This window comes from Myodes glareolus, chromosome 14, assembly GCF_982192425.1.
Source record: "Myodes glareolus chromosome 14, mMyoGla1.1, whole genome shotgun sequence".
Taxonomy (NCBI): domain Eukaryota; kingdom Metazoa; phylum Chordata; class Mammalia; order Rodentia; family Cricetidae; genus Myodes; species Myodes glareolus.
In genome coordinates this window covers 54,315,149-54,335,622 of record NC_142039.1, presented here as the reverse complement: position 1 = coordinate 54,335,622, position 20,474 = coordinate 54,315,149, and the positions used below count along the sequence as shown (strand labels likewise).

Genomic DNA, 20,474 nt, shown 5'->3' with positions numbered 1-20,474 from the left:
ACTTATATACACCTCAAATATTATATTTGAGATGTAATATATGCATATAAATAAGATAATAGCGATGATCCTTGCTATTTAGGGTTTCTGCACTTGTATCTAATATTCCCTGCTGAGACAGGAGGAAATCACATGTTGCCTGCCTGTTCAGCTCTTAGAAAGAATATTCATGGTATTTCATGCCATGGTTCTTCTGTTCTGATGCTTTTTGTTGGGGATATGGTAAAGAATGGTTCCTAGATGTGGTTCTGAAGGATCGTCTCGTGTCTTAAGCATAGGAAGTTACGCTGTGCCTTACAGAAGAGCACATGCATTTGTGGGAGGGGTTCCATTCAGGCATGGATTACAGTGGTATTGGTTATTGAAGTCAATGTTAATGAAACAATAATACATATACAACACACAGGCTTTCAACAGAAACACTTGGTTGATGGAAAGGGGATCAAGAGGTAGCAAGGAACTTTGCTCCCCTGGAAGCAAAGCTTCAGTGTACACACACATGATGTGTGCACACACCACTCCTCCTCAGCAAGCAGGTTTAATTTGGAGAAAGATTCCCGTGAAAACAAGCGCTCTCTGTGGTCCACCCTCTGCTCTTAACCATCTGCTTTCTCAGGCCCTCCTAGTCTGCCTGCCCTGGGGCCACAGCTGAGACTGGCCCCTTGGGACCTTCAATCAGTCTAAGATCTACTTTTCACACTTGCACTTTCACAGGAATTCAGCCTAAACACCCCTATTTCACATTTTGAAATTCTTCCTTCTTTTTCTTAAGTGTCTCATGTATGTAGTCCTGTGGCCTAGAGGTCTCTATGTAGGCGAGGCATGTCTCAAACTCACGGGATCTGCCTCCTTTGTCTCCCAAGTATGGAATCCCCCTCCTCCCAAGACAGGATTTTTCTGTGTAGAACCAGCTGTCCTGGAACTCACTCAGTAGACCAGGATGGCCTGGAACCCACAAAGATCCGCCTACCTCTGCCTCCCAAATGCTGGGATTAAAGGCCAGCACCAGTACCTGGCCAGGCTGAATTTTGTTTTTTAAAGGATCCCTGCAATACCAAGTAGCTGAGACCTTGGCTTTCCTTCTGAAAAGGTTAAGAGTGGTGGTTCTCAACCCCTTTGGGGTTGTATATCAGATATTTAATTATGATTTATAACAGTCACAAAATTACAGTTATAAATAAATGGGACATTCAGAAAATTTTTGCCTCACACTCTGCACCTGTTGATATACTTTAAATAAAGCCAGGGAGGAAACCTTCACCTAGAAAAGTAAGGCCTTTATCAGAGGGTTTAACAGCCCTCCCCAGACCGGGAAGCAAGGCTTTGCAACATTGTTTCTAAATGCCTGAAGGACAAGGGAGGTCACTGTAAACCTATGGAGCCTGCAGCTGGTGTTACTCTCAGGGTATTGACAAACCTGCCTTGTATTTATCACCCTTCATTAAGGCTACAGCCATGGGCTGGGTGGTCCCCAGGACTCTTGTCATCCTCAACCTGGGTTTGTGGAATATCTTAGTCAGGCCAGGAACCCATAAAGACAATGATTGCGAAAGATTTAGATGAAGCAGAAACACACTCAAGAGTCACCGTGAGGGGAGGGCTGTAGGAGAAATTTCATTTTGCAACAGATCCTGACGACGTGCCAGAGAGAACTTTTATACACCAGACTGGCTGTCTTCTGATTTTCTGGCAATGGAAAAGGCCCTCTGTGGGAAACAGAGGGCAGCTTTTCCAAATGGAAGCCAACTTTGCTCGCAGTAAAATAAATATATTCAGGGGAAAGTGAATCTTCTTCTTCTTCTTTCTTTGAATCTATAAGAACTCGATAAAAAAAAAACAACACCCTGTTGTTTCAAAATCCTATTAAAATAGGTTACTCTGGAGGGTTGGGGGAAGTGGTGGTAGATAAATTACCATGGGACAGTTTAAGGAGAGATACACACGGGTGATACAAAAGCAGATATTTGCTTGACTTTTCTATAGGCGTGCTCAATATACTGACTGTCAAAGCACGGTGCTCACAGAAAGCATACTTAGAAAGCACCCAAATTAGCACCACATTAGCCACTATAGCTAAGATGACGAGAATTTGAATTTGGCATGTTAGTACAGAGTCCAACTTTTTTCCCAGTCACTGAATCTGGGGTCCTACCTCCATGGGGAGGAGGGGGTGGGAGGAGAAAGGAGCTGAGGCGTTGGAACAGAGGAGAGAGCTGCCTGCAGATTATCTTTCCTCTCCCAGCTTCCCTTAGTACCACTTGTCCTATCACTGCTGGACTTGGGGTAGGTGTGAAGTACAGATATGGGGGTCTGTAGGTGGAGGTCCCAAGGACCGGAAACTCCTCCCAGCAGCAGGCCAGGATAATCGAGCAAAGTTTTGATTGTACCTGCTAGTATGTGAAGTTGGAGAGGTAAAAAGGGGGTGCTGGAAAATTAGGATCACAGAGAACCCACAGTATATGCTTAGAGAAGTGGTTTTCAGCTGTCAAGGAGGCACTGTCACAGAACTGGCTCAATTCCCAGTCACAGGGAAGCAAAGTTCCGAGCCCCTATATCCACAGTCCCCCCACCCTTTCTCCTTTAAGTATCAACAAGCAAAAGCCATCACATTCTAGCTGTGACTTTTGCCAGGTTGGAAAGATTTTATTGCCAATACACCTGGCTCCACAGGAACTTTCTGTACTGCAACCTCAAGCCATCAAGCTACAGAAGAGCCAATCCTGACAGCCAGAACTCAACCAGCTCAAGTTAACACAGCAAGGAGTAGCCAGCCCAATCATCCAGGTCAAGGAAACACTCAAGAGCTGAGGCTTTTGTCCCTTCAGTTCTCAAAAGACCCCGTAATCAAACAAGCAAAGCTGTCTTAAAGGAAAAGTTCAATTAAAGATTTAAAAAGCACTGAAGCTGAGTTTGGTGATGCACACTTATAATCCCGAGCACTTGGGATGTGGAGGAAGGAGAATCAGGAGTTCAAGGCCAGCTTTGAGAAGCCATCTCCAGTGAAGTTGCTAACTGCTGTATGCCACAGGCCTAATTAGGAAGGGAACTGAGCTATCTATTCCTTTGATGACAAGCATTCCCGTAAAAAGGAGAAGGATGCAATGAAAGAAGGCATTCTTTCATTTATTTCTTCTTAAATGAACAGTGAAGCTAAGGCAGAAATGCAGTGGAATATTATTATGGTGTGTATATCCACTGCAGGGACTCAATGATATAGCTCAAAATAGTTAAAAAAAAAAAAACCAGATTTTTTTTTGTTAACTTTGTAACTAAGCAATATTGGGGTGTGCTTCCTCCAGTATCTGCTACAGTAATATTTTATTCATCTGGTGACCTTAATGTTCTAGAGCAAGATGGAAACCCGGAAGTCAGCAGAAATGTTTCAAAAAGTAACCTAAAGAGGTAAGCCGGTCTTGGTCCCCTATAGCCTCTCCACTCTTGCCCAGTCCCAACAAGTACAATTCTGGGCAGTGGGGTCTGGTGTTAGTTTGCCTGCCTGTTCACAGTAGCACTCAGTCTGGGCTATACAGCAAGATTATGTCTCAAAACAAAACAGTAAGACCCAAAGCAAACAACAAAAAACAATGCCTCCCTCTAAATACAAGGAGGGCTGCAGAATGTCTCAGTGGTTAAGAGATGGTACTGATTTTAAGAAGAATCAAGTTTGGTTCCTAGCACCCATGCTAGGCAGCCCACAGCCACCTTTAAGTTCAGTTGCAGGGGAGTCAACACCCTCTACTTCTGTAGGCACTCACACTCATGTAAACACATGTAATTGAAAAGAAAATAAATCCTGAAAAGAAAATAAGTTGGGCAGAGCAGCCCACACCTTTAATCCCAGCATTCCTGAGGCAGAGTCAAGTGGATCTCTGCATGTCCAAGGCCAGTTTGGTCTACACAGCCAGCCCCAGCACAATCAGGGTTACAGAGAGAGAGAGAGCCTGTCTCAAAAAAAAAAAAAGAAAATTAGGGTAGCAGAAGAATAAATAGACACCCCCCCTTAAGCTAAAGAAAGGGCTAACTTAAAAAAAAACTACCCAAAAGATATTTTTAAAAGAATATAGTGGCAAATTTCAAAATAAGGAACTTAAAAAACAAAACAAAACCATGGTACAAAAAAATGATGTATGGCTCTCTTACTTGTAGACATCAAGGTCCTTCAAGCTTCTAAATCTGCCTATTTGACAGTCTATAAGGGTTACAATACTCCCAGGAGGCAGGACTCAAACCCCACTTAAATAGCTGCTCCGCGTTACAAAAGCAAAGCTAGATAAAAACGGTTCTTTATGGCAGTAAGGAGCAAAGGACGCACGCTTTTATGCTGTCAAGTCCACAGTGCTTGGGAGAAGTCCTAGAATCTGACTCCTCTGTGTCACTGGGGCAGGGATCGTCAAGAAAGACCACATCAAATCATTAACTATTATGCTGGAGGGCTTGAAATACTGAAAAGGACACACGTGGGCTGGGGAGACAGCTCAGAGAAGCGCTGGCTGCTCAAACATGAGGACCCCACCCCACCAAGCATCTACGTTAAAACTGGGTGTGACGTCGGTTATCCCACATATGAAAGCACATTGCCACACAAACACGTACGCACACAAAATAAATAAAAACCCTTCAAGAAACAACACATTCTAAGACAGCAAAAACAAAACAAAACAACAACAACAAAAAAAACTCTTTAGTATATGTTGCAGTTCCAGGCCCAGATCATTCTCCTCCATCTTCACAAATCATCAAATCTATTTTCCAGATGGGGAAACTGAGCCTCTACTTGCCTGAGGTCAGAGGTACCAGGCAGCAGGCTGGGACCACGTTGTCTGTAACCCTGCTTGCTCAGAGGACAGTCATTTGCAGACGTCCCAGCTCCTCCTTGAATCATGTCACATCCTCAGTGCCCGGGGCACTTTTCCTGACACTGAGAGCTCCCCACTCCCTGCAGTAAACAGAACCTATGAAATACCTGCCGGGGTGACTCTCGGCCAGCCAGATTCCCTGTGATCCAACTCCTTGCTCATTACAGGATTTGAAGGAGACTGGCATTCCTTTTAAAAAAGGATTTCATGCTTCATTTTTTCTGCTCTGTCTCCAGAAGCCAAAAGGAATAAGTGCAAGCAATCCCTTGTCTAGAGCCCCACCCCACCCAGACATTCCTCTTCCCTCAGCCCACCCTTCCTGGCCCATCGTGGGGCAGAGAACTGACATCCACAGCTGCAGTAATCTCTCCCAGTTGTGAGCAGCAGTGACGGCCTGTGACGGACCCCTGGCTGGGTTGCCTTCCCTTGCCACATCCTAGGGTCATGTGCAGGCTGGCTACCACAGAAGAGCACCCAGCTAGGCCTCTTCAACGAATCCAGCATGACATGAAGCAGGGAGTAGTCTAAAGACTCAGAGAAGACTGAGGGTTCTGAAGCCAGGTGAACCTGGGCTTTGCTCTATTCTTGGGTGGTGAAGAGGCTGTAACTACGACACCTCTAACTGCCAGGCCCTTACAGGCCTCTATCTTCACTTCGCTGATCCTTGGACCCCTGGAGTCTTAATAGAAGACTCTAATACTCTATTCACCTTTGCCCTGTGCTAACCATGTTGAGAACATGGGGTCAATGACACACCAAGAGTCTCAGGGTTTCTCTGCGGGTAGTAGGTGTACAGTGTAGGGAGCTGAATATTCCTTAAAACAATCATGAAACATAGACAAGAACATCCTGGTATGTCTCAGTAAGTGGCCCCATAGCCAGGATCCCCAGCAAGGTCATGGCTGGCCTGCAGCTTACTCTGGTGAGGGTAGTGCTGAGCTTCCCTTCAGAACCCTGGGTGTCTGCCAAAGACCCCTCTTTGCTTCCCATATCCTGATTGATCTGAGGACACTGCCATAAACCATAATTTACCCCAAGATCAATAATGTGACCATAATGATGGCCATAACCTGGAAGGAATTAAGAATGCCACAACATCCAATGTCACATCCAAAGCTCTTCGCCACAGTGTCTTGGTTGGCACCCCTTCCTTTTTTTCTAATCAGTCTCCAGGCCCCACCCCAAACATCCCCGTTTTTCTCAAGACCGGTCAAATGCCTTGCACTGTCACAATGAGGACTCAGTCATTTGTTGGATATATTTTAACTAAAATAATGTTAAAATTACTTATTACCCAATCCCCTTTAATCAAGAAGTCACCTAAGATTATACAATAACTTGGGCCAAGTTTGCTTTTGGCAGCTCCTTCATCAACATGGTGACTACCCAGCTGCACAGCCCACCCTTGGGGAAGGCTTCACTGCATCCTGGCTTGTCTTTAACCTGCTCTGTGGGCTGACTGGCCCCTGGCAAGGGACTGCTTTCCATTAAGAGGGGCTACGACTGCACAGACACACAGATTTCAATTACTAAGCATAAAACAGTGAAAAGTAAGACTGTATCACTAACACCGCTTTTCACAGCTAGAAAATTTCACATGACACATGGGTCCCGTCGTTCTGCTGAGCTGCACGAGTCTGCACACTGCTCCAGCTCACTACGTTCCCAGCAGTGCAGTCTGTTACTCTGCAGCTCCTCTAACAACAAAGCATGACATTCAGCACCATTCTCCCCTCGGGACCCACCTGCAGGCTGCACTGCCCCTCACCATAGTTCTGATCTGAACGCCACTGCACAGCATGCTCTATTCAGCATTCTTCCCTGCCCTATTACCCTTGCCCAGGAGCTAGAAGACAGAAGTAATACACGATCTTAAGAACGAGACTCTTTACCAGGGACTTTGTATCTTCCTTTTGTTTGATGCCAGAACTTCATTATTTTGAAACACAGCAGAGTGGAGGAGAAAAGATTCAGCATATATACAAGCCTGGATTGCCAACACTTTATTAAGGAACATGGGCACCTTGCCAACTCTGGTAGCAGGGGAGGGAGTGGGGCAAGGGCAGGAGAAAGAAACCAACAGCTGTGTTAAGTTACAGACTCTGGTTCTAAACTGGTAGCGCTGTGGCGGTAGCCTTTGGGATTTGAAAATGGAGTTGGTGTCTATTTTAGTTCTGGGTTAACATGCAGTCTCTCCCATCAGCTACTGTCATAATGCACCACCCCAGCTAGGCCCCCACTGGCCCAGGCCTGGCCCCAAGGCTTCTTCTGATAGTAGGCTATTATGTGGAAGCTGAGTAGAGAGACGAGAAAAGAGGAATTAACTATGTTCTATAATCAACTCTTTTTGGTTTTAAAAAGTCAGTCCTACCCGGCTTCACAGTAGTTACTAGATAGAGCCATGAAGCTGGAGCTAGTCTGCTCACCAGACATACAAGCCACTAAGCCACCCTTCTTAGAAGCCATCAATGGCTAGCTGCTGGGGGTTAGTGGAATGAAAAGCAGCCTGAAGGAGCTAAGTCCATCCAATGCTAAGAAACTTCCTCCGAACCCTCACCACATGATGTCACCATTAAGTATATGAGGAAACCTGCTTTGGCAACAAAAGGGACTACAGAGCTTTGACTTCACAGTCCATCTGTGCACCATGACCAAGATGATTCTGCTCACGGATTGATTCACGTCTAACGTGGCTCCCACCTCCATTTGCTTGGAGGAAAAGGCTTTCCAGACCAGCGTTTCACAAAGGGACACTTGGTCTCGCCTCGTCACAGCTACACCATGCTGTGCAGATTCACGTTGCCTAGAAATCACTCATGAGAGCCAGGCTACTTCCCTGTACGATGGAATTTTCAAGGAAAGTAAAAGTAGTTTGTCCCCCAAACAGTACCTGATCGCAAAATAAAATATGAACTGAAATAAAAAATATACAAGAGCACTGAATGTGTGACTGGAGGAACTAGGGTCTGTGCTCTATCCTATCTCCTCTCACGGTGAGGCTTGTGTGATGGCAGTGCTCACTCTTCACACCACAGCTCCACATCCAGGAGATGCTGTGGAAATTAAGTACCTTGCCAGGCGTGGTAGTGCACACCTTTAATCCTAGCACTCTTGGGGCAAAAGATAGGCAGATTTCAGTGTTCAGGACAGTCTAGTCCTGGAACAGGTGAGTTCCAGGACAGTTGAAGTTATGTAGACAGATCTTGCCTCAAAAAAATAAAATAAATTCTAGGTTCTTAGAATCAGTACTCATTGACAGCTATTTCTTCGTAGATCAGAGTCTAGATCAGAGTCCGGAGACATATTTAGAGAGGATAGGAAGAAAACACTGGAAGAGGCATTACTGATCTAGCCCTACTTCAATGTGAATGGGGAAACAGATACAGATGCAGCTGATGGGAGCCACAAGACAGGCCTTTCTAGAGAGGGACCTATTCTCACAGAGAATGGGGAGAGAACCCCACTAGACACTGGCCAGTCCATTAGTTGCTGTCTTAGATTGGCAAGTTCCATCCAGGCACTTGACAGCATGTAATTGCTTCATACCTTAACCGCTCCAAAAGCTCCCCCCCCCCCATGAAAACTGCCATAAAACTGAGAATTTCGGCAGATACCCAAATCCTGTACTCCCAAGATGTCTTCCAAAACTGTGACAACATGGGGGCCTGCTCTTAGAGGAACCTTCAGCTATATGCTTGAGCAGAAGCTCCCATGTAGCTCTTTGTCCTTCTACAGCTTAATTTAAAATAGATGGAACATATACATAGAACATACAAATGTCAGCAATGCTGTGGGAAAAATTTCTAAACCATTTGTTCACCTAGAAGAAGGACTGCAGGGGCAGGGCGCTGATAAAAGTTACCAGAGAAGTTAGACAAAGACAGAGCAGTGTTCCCCTCTCCAACACTGCTGAAAATACCCATACTTTCAGCCCCTGAAGTTGAGGATCAGAAACATAGTTGCTGAGACGTAACATAGATGTAGTGCTTGTAACATAGACGTAACAAGCACTACATAGCGGCTTTCCCCCTTGCACGTTGAGAACTCTTTCTTACCCACAATGCTTCAGGTTTCTGCACTATGGGTCCAGCTCATTAGAGCACTTCTGAGCACCTGGTACATGTCAACACTGTGCTGGAAACATGAAATCCATGGGCTGTCCCTGACCACTTATCCATGAACAGCAAGCAATCAATTTGGTTGCAACACATTTTGCAAAGAAAGTCTGTTACACAGAAGTATCTCGTGACAGGAGATTCTCCAATGCTCAAGGGATCCCAGTAAGAACAAAGGAGCAAAGTGAACAGAGCCCATGGCTACAGCCATGCTTGCTCACAATCTTCAACCCAACCTTTTCTACACACCATGTGTTTCTCAAGCGTCTCCCCAAAATCCCCATAAATAAGCTCAGTTGCTGGAGCCCAGTTTGAAGTGACAAGAAATAAGAATGTCATATGCCAGAAGAAACAGTAACATGTAATTTCCCAAAGCACCAACTACTTCACGTTTTCCCTACCTTAATGGGTTATCTGAATGGGTCTCCATGTGGGTCTCTAGTCCATACTTGCAAACAAACTCCTTGAAGCACACTGGACAGTGAAAGACTTCATCAGTAATCTTCTCCAAATCACCCGACTGCCCGTCTTCTACCATCTTAGGAAAAAGCAGAGTGGTATCACCAAGGTGGTCTCTCACAAAGATTTGCTTTCAAAGAGTCTAACATTAGTCTAGTAAGTGCTAATAAAAAGTATGTTCTTTACCCACTAACAAGGTCTGACTGACTACCCATCCACCCATCCACTCTACTCAGTGAACACTACCACTGTACATTTACCCAGTTCACCCACCCATTCCTCAGTTCCCCCATCTAATCAACAGGTACTTATGGACCATGTACTATCCATAAGGGATTAGGAATAAATGTGAAGGCAGCAACATACGTAATGCAAAAAGCATGGGAACAACTTTGGAAACTCATTTTATTCATGTACTACCTGAGGCTTCTAAAGAGAAAGCACATATAGGTGCCTTTTCCCAGATACTTATGAAAACAGAGTGGGGAACAGAGTTCAAAGCCCAGAGAAAATGAGACAGAGAGAGAGGGAGGGAGGGAGGGAGGGAGGGAGGGAGGGAGGGAGGGAGAGGGAGAGAGAGAGAGCACACAAGCTGGGATATGGTGGAGCATGACTTTAATCCCAGTAGAGGCAAGCAGATCTCTGAGTTCAAGCCCAACCTTGAGTAAGTTCCAAGATAGTCAAGGCTGCTACACAGAGAAATCCTGACAAACAGAGCAAAATAAGCCCAGAATTGATGTCGACCATGCCTCTACACTGTGATAATGAAGATTAGATAGTTCTGACAAAAGTCACATGATGGGGCACATTTGTGTTATTAACTCAAAGGACCTTTTTAGCTGGTGCCTGGTCTTCTCTCTCTGACTCAGCATCGTGACTCAGTTTCCTTTTGGAGGACAACCGCCTGCGCTTCAGAGGGGACGGAGGGGTGGCAGTTGTAGTACTGCTGGTGTCCTTCTCGTGAATCTTCATATGTCTAGAAAGAAGACACAGAAAACGTGATTTGACCACCACCACCACCAGACCCACAGTATTTCTTTTCTCTTTTTAAATAGTGTATATAAAAAGCAGGGTACTTGAAATTTCTCGTCAGTTATCACTATTATTTATAAGAGCTGGGGATTGAACCAGTTGTACACACTAGACAAGTGTTCTCTCACTGAACAATATCACGCTCCTACACTTTATCGGTCAAGGGCATCATTTCTACCCAGATGACAAGCATTTGTCTTCATAGTTCATTTTCACAGTGCTGGGTTGGATCTAGGGCCTCATGCATGCTAGGCAAGTGCTCTATCTATAGGGGAACTCTATCCACGTCTGCTTTATTTTTATTTATTTATTTATTTATTTGAGTCAGGACTCACTGTCTCTGGCTTTTCTTTCACTCTGCAGTCCACAGCCCTTAAATTTGTGACCCTTCTGCTTCAGTCTCTAAAGTAGCTGGGATTATACGCCAGCACCATCAGGCCCAGTTCCAAAAAGTTTTTAAGAATGGGAAAAAGCATTTCTCATATGCTGTCCTCTATGCTGAAAAGCAGCCTAGCTTATGTTCCTAGGATGACTTCTTGAAAGAAGACAGGCTGAGTATGAAAAGGCTAGGCAGTTTGTACATCAGTGGCAGACCACATGTGGAGGCTGACCAAACCAAAGATTTGAGATGGTTGGGATGCTGTTTCTTAAAATCAGCCCCTGCCCCACAGCAACGGAGTCCTCTTTCCGACACGGGTGTGGCAGAATGATGTTACATAGTACCATGGGATCGTTCTTTCTGCCTCATAGTTCTTCTCTAGAATCAGAACCTCCTGTCTAGACTACAGACACCACAGTCATCAGCCAAGCCGAATCTACTGAAGAGGCGGCCTGGCTTTTGAGGACAGAGAACACAGGCCTTGGGAAAAGGGGGCCCAAGTCAAACCTCCGCTCTTTTGTGGAAATCAGTGTTGGCAGAGCAGAAGGAGCTACGCATCTAATAGGAGAAAATAGGCAAGAATCACAGACGATCAAGCTATGGCCACATAATCCTTTGCTTAGACTCTGAGGGAGGGGTGCTTTATTATTTAGTCCTAAGAAATTATTATTTAGCTAATAGACATAAATACCTCTGCTCTAAGTAACAAAGTGATGGTGATTCAAGGAGACCATCTCTTTGTTTTTGTTTGTTGTTTCTGAGACAGGGTCCGACTATGTAGCTACAGCTGGCCTGGACTTCACTGTGTACATAGAATAGGCTAGTCTTAAAATCATAAACATGCACACTATGCTGGGCTTTTGCACCATTAGGCCTGGCTAACCCATCTCTTTTCAAGTTGACATTTATAGGTGGAAACGGCAAGTTGGTAAGTTTCTTTGTGATATTTGTTCCATGATTCACCACAACTGTTTTGAGAAAAAAAAAAAAAAACCAAAACCCTAAGATTTGGAAAAAATTAAATTGCAAGGGATATCAATTAGTATCAATCTAGTGTTTTTGATAAATTTTAATTAAATTAGCTAAATGAATATTCCTTCCTATCCCTAAAATGGTAAAAATACTAGAAACTAGAGAATGACAGCTGTTAACACGGGCCATTTCAGGCTGCATAGTCTCTCAATCATGGTACAAACACACAGGGATATATAAGGCAACACTGTATTATTTCACCCTGGGGATTTATGAGAGAAATTGTTTTCATAGCAGACAGAAAGGAGGGTCTGGAATCAGCGATTAGTGAGGGTCCCGTGAGAACATTATCTAGATGACTATCCTTTACACATGGAACAGTTCAGATGCACAGAGGCCACAGCCCTCCAGCCAGAATGAGCTACAGTATCACCAGCCTGACATCACGCTCTACCTATAAACAAGACAGCCTCCAAAGGCCACTTCAGCAAGTCGCTTCTGTTATGGATCACCTGCTGCACACTCAGGACCATAACCCGAACCTGGCCACTTCCTTATTGGTTTCTTGCGGCACAAGGCAGAACAGCAGATATCAAACTCTTGGCAAATTACACCAGGAGACAGAGGAGGGTGAGGGTCCCAGAGGTCAGGCACAGAATACACCCCAACTCCAGTCTCGGTCACTGCGGAACCCTCAGCCCAGACCCACACCCTTCACTCCAGGAGTGTTAAGGACACAGAGTGAAGGCGGCAGGCCAGAGCAGGCGTTCTGCGGCACACAAAGGCTGGACAAAGCAATCCATTCTACTTCTTTCACATTCCTGCTGGGACATCAGATTCAAAACCTCAAGTGTAGCTTCCTGCGACACTGAAACCTCTGGTTGCTGGCCACAGCATGGGGAGTTCCCAATATTTCCTTCAAGCCCCATGATGGCAATAGTGGCAGGGTGACTCATGGTCTCAAGTCAGTCAACAGTCAGAGAGTTCTAGCCAAGAACTCTCCACTGGGTTCTGCTTTCCTGGCCTCCAGAGGCAGGGATGACAACCCCAGCTGAACGCGTCCTTCCAAAGGCTTGGAGGACACTGGCGAGCCATCTCCATGAGCCAGTAATCCTTTCTTCCTCTCAGGGTAGGGCCACAGTCACAAGGACTGGTGGGCAAGATACAACTCTTAATTCCTACGCATAAAATGCCAGAGTCCGTTTTCTCCCTAGTCTTTATCTAATTTCCATGTACCCCAAATCAGTGAAGGCCAATGAGCACCAAGCTCACTGAGATGGTATCCAGCTGCCCCCTCTGCACATGAAGTCTCTCTCCATCCAAGCAGAGCAGAGTGTATACATCCTCCAGTTTCCCTTGCATGCTACCAGACACAGGGATTTCTCTACATTCACCAACCGTTCTCACTGTAAAACTCTGCCTTCCCCATCCCAAGATGAAATTCCTCTCTTGATTTAAGTGTCTGTTTGTCCTCAGAGGTGACAAAGTGATAGTTTACACTATTTCCCACAGTAGAGCTTTTCAGGGGGATTATAGCATTTCATTTTTCTGAGTTCTCTCTTCATAATTAAAACATCGCAGCCCCCCCCCCCCCCCAACACACTGTGCAAGCGGCTGAGAAAGAATACAGGTCACTAACTGATCTCAGAGTGTGTGCTAAACAACATCAGCAGCACACTGGATCCGGCAAGTGTAAATCTAAATGAGCGTGTACAGAGCACACGACTCTGACACACGCTGACCACTGAAGACAACAGAAAAACAACCTGATTTGCTTCTGCTGAGCAAGTGAGTTTACCTGACACATTCCAATTCCCACTAAGCTTGCTGTGAACTAAGATGATTAGGATTCCTTCAGCCAAGACCATAATAAAGCATTCCCCTTTCTTCCCCCGAGCAATTTAAAGGACAGCCTTTCATTTCCAGAGTGACAAAGACGGCTTATGATGCCATGTTAGCAGAAGTGAAAACTGGCAATCATCTTCCTGACAAGTAGCCGAGTATCACAGATTTTAAATAAGCAGTATCCATGACCCTAACCGCACTTAACAGTTTTTGTATGTAGTTGCAAGTGTGTGTATATGTGAGTGTGCATGTGCAGGTGCGACAGCACACATGCTGAAGTCAGAAGACAACCTTGAGTATTGGTTCTCACCTTCCACCTTGTTCAAGACAAGGCCTCTTGTTCACTGCTGCACCTGCCAGGCTAGCAGCTGGCCATCAAGTTTCTAGAGGTTCTTCTGTCTCAACCTGTCTTCTGCTAGTGGCATGCTGGGAAGACATATGTCTTAAAAGGCAATAATGTGGCCACCAAGTCTACCAACCTGAGTTTGATCCTGGGAACACACGAGGTAGACGGAAAGAACCCATTCTCAGTTGTTCTTTAACCTCCACATCTGAGAGCTTACGTTTACACACACACACACACACACACACACACACACACACACACACACACACACAGAGCAATTGTGGGGGTAGAGGAATGCACTGTTCCTGGACAAGCTGTATTATAATTGAGATGGCTGCAGCAGAGACTACAAAGTCTCAGTATTACCATGCGTCAGCCACGCCATCTTTCCACTTGTTCTTCCTTCCTGCTATTCATTCTCTACACAGCACCAGGGCAGCTTCTAAGACAGATAGTATCATACACCCTCTGCTTAAAGTTTCCAGAATTCCTAATGGTTCTTAGTAAGCTCCTGTCTTGGTACTTAGGTATTTCCTACACCTTCTGCCTAGAAAGTGGTACTCTAGGGCTTCCTAGGTCTGGCTGCAGCTATCTAGGTTTTGTATCATGCAATTCCTCCTATGAGACCTTAAGATTCCACATGCTACCTCTGGAGATGTTCAAGCCAACTACCCGGTTTTGATTCTTTCATAACCCACAGCAGAAAACAATAATATCATGTACTCAATGTGATCCTCAGTTTTCAACCAAAAGTGAGTTCTACTACTCTAAGAGCCTGTTCTGTCTTGGTCTCCGCACCAGCTTCCAAGGCACACAGCAAACTGACAAGAAATACGTACAATATGGCTAGATTGATGAAGAAACAAATGAGTGTCTGTCAAAGCAAGGAATGGACAAATGAAGAACAAAGCATATGTAGAAACCATTTTAGTCAGAGCATCACTGGAACATCCACCTTCAAGTTTCACAGTACGATAAAGTAGCACACTTGACATCCAATGGTTGACTATTGTGCTGTCAATTTTAATGGCAACTGTGTCAAAAACGAATGCTGAAGACATAGGTTAATTTTCCCCCTGTTATTAGAACTAATTAACTACCTCAAAATGGTGCCTCTCCTCCAGAAAGGTTAATGTATAGCCAAAGTATACTTCTGCTGTTGCATACAATTCTACACTTTTCCATTGGCCATGTGATATATTAACAGTAGTAAGCCTGCCACACTGCCAAAAAAAAAAACAACAAACAAACAAACAAAAAAACCAACTAGCAATTTTGTTAACTGAATCAGAAATCTTCTCCACCCAAACCTAGTAAAAGTCTTTTTACTGCACTGTCTACAGGTTTGGTTAAATGCCTTGGGTGTCAACAGGTTTTGAATATGGCATCAATTCTCTCGTATTCACCTGTCATTTCCAGCACCTGGAGGGCTTTTACAGTGATGCACAAGGACAATGCAGGCATTTTAGAAACTCAGTTTTAGACGTTCTGTTCTGTGTGGCCATGTGTGTGGCACTGGAGCAGAGGGCAGAGGACAACTTTCAGAGTCAGCTCTCTCTACCACGTGGGTCCTGGCAATGGACCTCAGGTCATCAGATACAGTGACAAGAACCTTTAGCCTCTGAACCATCTTATGGACTCTGAGTATTATTTTTAACAGCTACTTTGAATTTGAGGGTGATCACTAATTTTTCAACTTAAACCTTCCTCCTTTATTGGAGGCTGGAGAAAGGGCTCAATGGTTAAAACCACTTATTGCTCTTGTAGGACCCAGGTTCAGTTCCCAACACCTATATGGTTACTCACGACTATTAGTACCTTCTGGTTTCCAAGGGCACCCAGCACATACATGGTACAAATAAAAAACATGTAGGTAGAACATTAATACATAAAAAGTAAAAGATTTCTTCCTATAAATGTAATTGTTTTCTAAAATTTGAGGTTCATTTTATTGATTGACTACAATGCAGGAAAATAAAACCCAGAGTATGCTAGGCAAGCACTCTGTCAGTGAGCTAAACCTTCTGGTCATAAGCAGATCCATTTAGCAAGGTGAACTATCCATAAGAATACTGATGATATCATTGTTAACTGTACTTCCTACAGTTTGTACAAGAATTAATTCAAGGAAGATGGATCACAGTTCAGTCCCTAAAATGCATCCTTCTCTAACTCTTAACATTCTCTCTATTTTCAAATACAGGAATTTTCTGCTGAAATTTCAGATTTTGGCATGTGATCAACTGTTGGTTCTTTCAGTCTGCGCAGCACGCAGGAGTTTAGAGAAAAGGAGAATCTGTTGACTGCAGTGGCCTTGGAGTAGTGATGCAATCTGGGCATTAGATACTGATTTCTAATGCATGGACCTTAGATCAACATCACCTGGATGCTTCTTACAACTATAAAGTCTTGCCTCCTACAGACTCGTGGCTGAGGCACGGCCCACCCACCTGGGTTTGCACAGGACTTGAGGGTGACAATGAAGGATCCAAGTGTGAATGGTACGGGAGCCTCCTCAAATTCTTTAGCTCTTTACACTGCCTTCAGATTTCATTACAATAGACCAGGAAGGATGTAGACCCTCTCACACACCCATCTTCCAATACACCAGGTATAAATTCTTAAAAGAAATTGGGCATGTAACATTCTTAAAATTCTTTTGAATACTTTTAAATGGGACCCAAACTAAGGATTGACCCAGGTCAAGGCATTCATTAAATCTCCCATATCTACTTTACATTGCAAGGGTAGTGCTCAGGAGAGATCTAGATATTTCCAGTGTGTGTTAGAGTTCCAGTTGCAATTTCCTCATAAATGTATTAGTGGAGGGGTTGAAGTGTTTGATACGCTGAGCAAATGACATTACAAGAAAGGTCACCCCCTCACTACACTCTGCATTACTGAAGGAGACTGGTTCAAACAGGTTTCTGGAAACCTGGGTATAGATACATCCCCATCTACCTGGTGCTTGCCTTTCACACAGTACCTTGTGATAAGCCAAGGGGGGGGGTGAAGAAATCTGAGAAGCATCACAGCTCTACAACCTACATTTCTGGCGGGAGGAAAGCATGTCTCTGCAAAGATCTGGGTTTGTTTTTGTAACAAATACCTCGCAAAGGAGTTTAGGGTAGAATGCTGTGACGGATGCTCACACTGTCAGTCAAGTTCTGAAAAGGGGGGGTGGAGCATGAAGACAGTATAAGACAGCTGATGAAGAGGACTGGCAAGACCTCAGTGTGCCCACCTATTAGGGCAATGGCACCTCCTTACTAGAAAGGGTTGTTCATATTCAATAGTGCTTGTCAAGAAGGTAGGTCACACCAGCTATGCAAAGGTGTGGAGGAAGATTTGATGGTGTGTAAGCAGCTATGCATTCTCAGATAAGTCTAGAAGACAGCAGGGTATGAGGCAAAAACCTTCTGCCTGCAGGCTCTCCGTGGGAATGTCTTAGCTATGTTCCCAATCTCTGTGATGCATGGGTATATCTACTGCACCACTGTCCAGTTAGATTCCATGTCCTCTCATAGGACAATAGGGCCCCATGGAGACCATAGCAAAGTGCAACTCCAGCCCTAGGTCCTAATATTGAAGTTTATTCCTACTTCCCCTGCATGTGTAGAGGAGGCACATGTTGAGACAACATTCTCCACAATCACAGACTGTTTACTTTCTCCACAATACTCAGATAACGTATCAGCAAGGTTGAGCACACTCTGAGGGTACCAGATTAAGGGAAAGGTTAATTTTACTTAGGTTAGTGAGGGAAGCTTATTTCACACTCCTCATTAACAAATGCTCTGGGCACTATTTTTGCCAGCCCAGGTCCTCTCTCTAATCCTAAACCGAGAATCCCAGGCCTGATGGTTGGACCACTATTTCTGGTCTCCTGTATCAAGTGCCTTCCAGAGTTGGGAAAAGTCAATTCCCATCTGTTCTGTCTTGGTCCTGCCTAAGATACATCCTGGTAAAAACACTTCTCACTGATAAAAGGAGCAAGAGGTAGTATCCTCTGGGGATACAAAGAGGACCTTACATTCTTCTCTTTTTCCTTCTTCTTTAAAAGAGAAGTGGATGACATCCTCTGGCCATCATCTGTCTCTTTAGAAACAGGGTTCTGTTAGTGGCTGCTATAGCTAGCTCCCTCTTGCTTTCTTTGACTCACACCCAGTAGGAGGGGGTAGGCAGGCAGCCCAGGCCCATCGCTCCAATCTTTAGACACCAGGCCTTAAACTCCATGTAGCCCTTTTCTCCCTTGCCTGCACTTTTTTCGTAAAGTAATTTCTCAGTTACTACATTTTGTGTACATTATCTGTACATACATTTGTCTATAAAATATACGTTCAGTTGGGATCAATGCTTATTCATCTAGCTATCAGGGAGGCCAGCCTAGGTGATAAGCTGTTGTGGGATATTTGTTTACACTGCATAAAGAAATGCCTCTGTTAGCTGGCTGGTAGTAACAATCACCTTTAATCACAGCACTCAGTAGGCAGGTGGATCTCTGTGCCTTCAAGGCCAGTCTGGTGTACAAAGTCAGGAGAAATAAACCCTGTTTTGAAAAACAAACAAACAAACAAGCATCTGTTTTGCCTCACCTGCCTAAGGAAACTGACTGGTTTAATAAAGAGCTGACTGGCCAATAGCTAGGCAGGAGAGACTAGGTGAGATTTCTGGGGAGAGTGAGGAACTCAGGGTTAGAATATTACATGAAAGGACACAGAGGGAGCCAGACATATACAGAACAGAGGATAGGTAAAAAGCCATGTGACAGAATGTAGATTAATAGAAACAGGTTAATTTAAGTTATAAGAGCTAGTTGAGAACAAGCCTAAGCTAAAGGCCAAGCTTTCATAATTAATAAGAAGTCTCTGTGTCATTATTTGGGGGCTGGCAGTATAACGAAAAGTGACAATAAACCTTCACTCAAAAACCAAACAAAACAAAAAACCAAACAAAACCCAACAAACATTACTCATTCTTGAAAAACAAAGGCCATCAGAGGTCACATGAGCTGATCTGTTTCTGACAGTCAAACAGAACTTTTGTGCACACAGGACTGAAATCACTCGCTGGGATCTTCGCTGTGTGAGAGCAGACAGACTGGAAGGAAGCATTTCCAGCTAACAGTCCCTAATTATTTCATGGCAGTTTCTTCCCCAGGAGAAACTGCCTCATTTTCCTTAACTTTACCATTATAACCCAAAGTCACACCCACAGGCAGCCTTGTCCTGAAAATAACAGTCTTGGGTGATGGGGCCCCAAATGAAGCCACCACTCTCAAAGCGGCCTCACTGGCGTAGAGCCATTGCCTCTGTGGGAAGTCACTGCCAGCTTCACCACAGAGAATGCCTGTCTGCGGCATGGGCTAAAATAACAGTGTCAAACCAAGCCCAAACCTATGCTTCACGGTAGAATGGAAGGCTCAAGTCAGTGTCACCTTAGCCTGGCAGGGGGTTCTTCTTAGGTCTCTGAAAGGCGGCAGAAGCTTCCTTTTGTGGAGGAGGAAAAGACAGCCACTTTCATATAGTAAGCTAACAGTGAATCAATTTTGCACTCCCCAATTCTTCCACCCTTCCAGACGGGGAACAAGAAACATTTAAGTTGGGGCCCTTCAAGATGGTCACCTCATGCCCAATGGAGGGCAGTATTGCGGGTGGAGAGAAAAGAGCATGGTGATGAAGGGAAGTCTCCACCGCCAGGGACATCTTGTATCATTTAGGAGCCAGTGAGAAGCAAATGGGAAAGGAGGAGGAATCTGGATCAGGGAAGATGGCAAATGAGCATCATCACCTGCCCAGACCACTGGGCTCATTCTGCAGGACGGCAGCACTCACAGCTGCCTTATATCTTAAATGGGACGGATGAAGGCCACAGATGGCCTCTGCTTTCCATCAAATGCCGTGCTTTGAGGGAAGAATCACATACGGCTGTAATTAAGCAAGCTGAGGAGGGAGAGGGCCTCAGAAGAGTAGCTTATAATCTTGGCCCACAGTTTTCTCACCTGTAGAGCTGGTGCAGCCCTGAGTGAGCTGGGTTACATAAGCACGGAACATAAGAATGACCTGCTGACACTCTCTGAGCCCATTATGAAACAGTCTGATCTGAGAAAACAAAATCTCCACTGAAGGCCAATGAGCTCCCCATGGAGGATGCTAGAACCCCAAAAGGAGTAAAGAGCAGTTCACTGGTACACACAGGCTCCAGGAGAGATGCTGATTCTGTGTCAGACACACGGCACAGGGTTCTGTGCTTCTTGTTCATTTCCTCATCTAAGGGGGTAAAGGGTGTAGATGTTGCCTTTCTTAACAAATCAGAGAAACGCTGATGAGTGGGCACGTTTCAATGTTTGCTAGCACCAGCTTGCACAGCCCAAACAGGTTGGACAGGTTGGATATTTAAACAAAGGTGGAAAAATGCGAGGTCTAAAGCCCAGGGAAGTGCTGCCCTAGAAATGCAGCCAGCACCCTTGC

The 20,474-nt window shown here is 44.8% G+C and overlaps 1 protein-coding gene across 9 annotated transcripts in view; it reads right to left on the bottom strand.

Moving 5' to 3' along the window:
- Rreb1 (ras responsive element binding protein 1) overlaps window positions 1–20,474 on the bottom strand; it is a 131,195-nt gene that overhangs the window by 23,912 nt on the left and 86,809 nt on the right. For all 9 annotated transcript variants that reach the window (XM_048425577.3, XM_085699395.2, XM_087896540.1 and 6 more), the window contains exons 7-8: window positions 10,262–10,406; window positions 9,373–9,509 (exon numbers count right to left, since the gene is read on the bottom strand). In XM_048425577.3, the coding sequence (XP_048281534.3) occupies window positions 9,373–9,509; window positions 10,262–10,406 (282 nt within the window). The remainder of the gene's footprint in view (window positions 1–9,372; window positions 9,510–10,261; window positions 10,407–20,474) is intronic.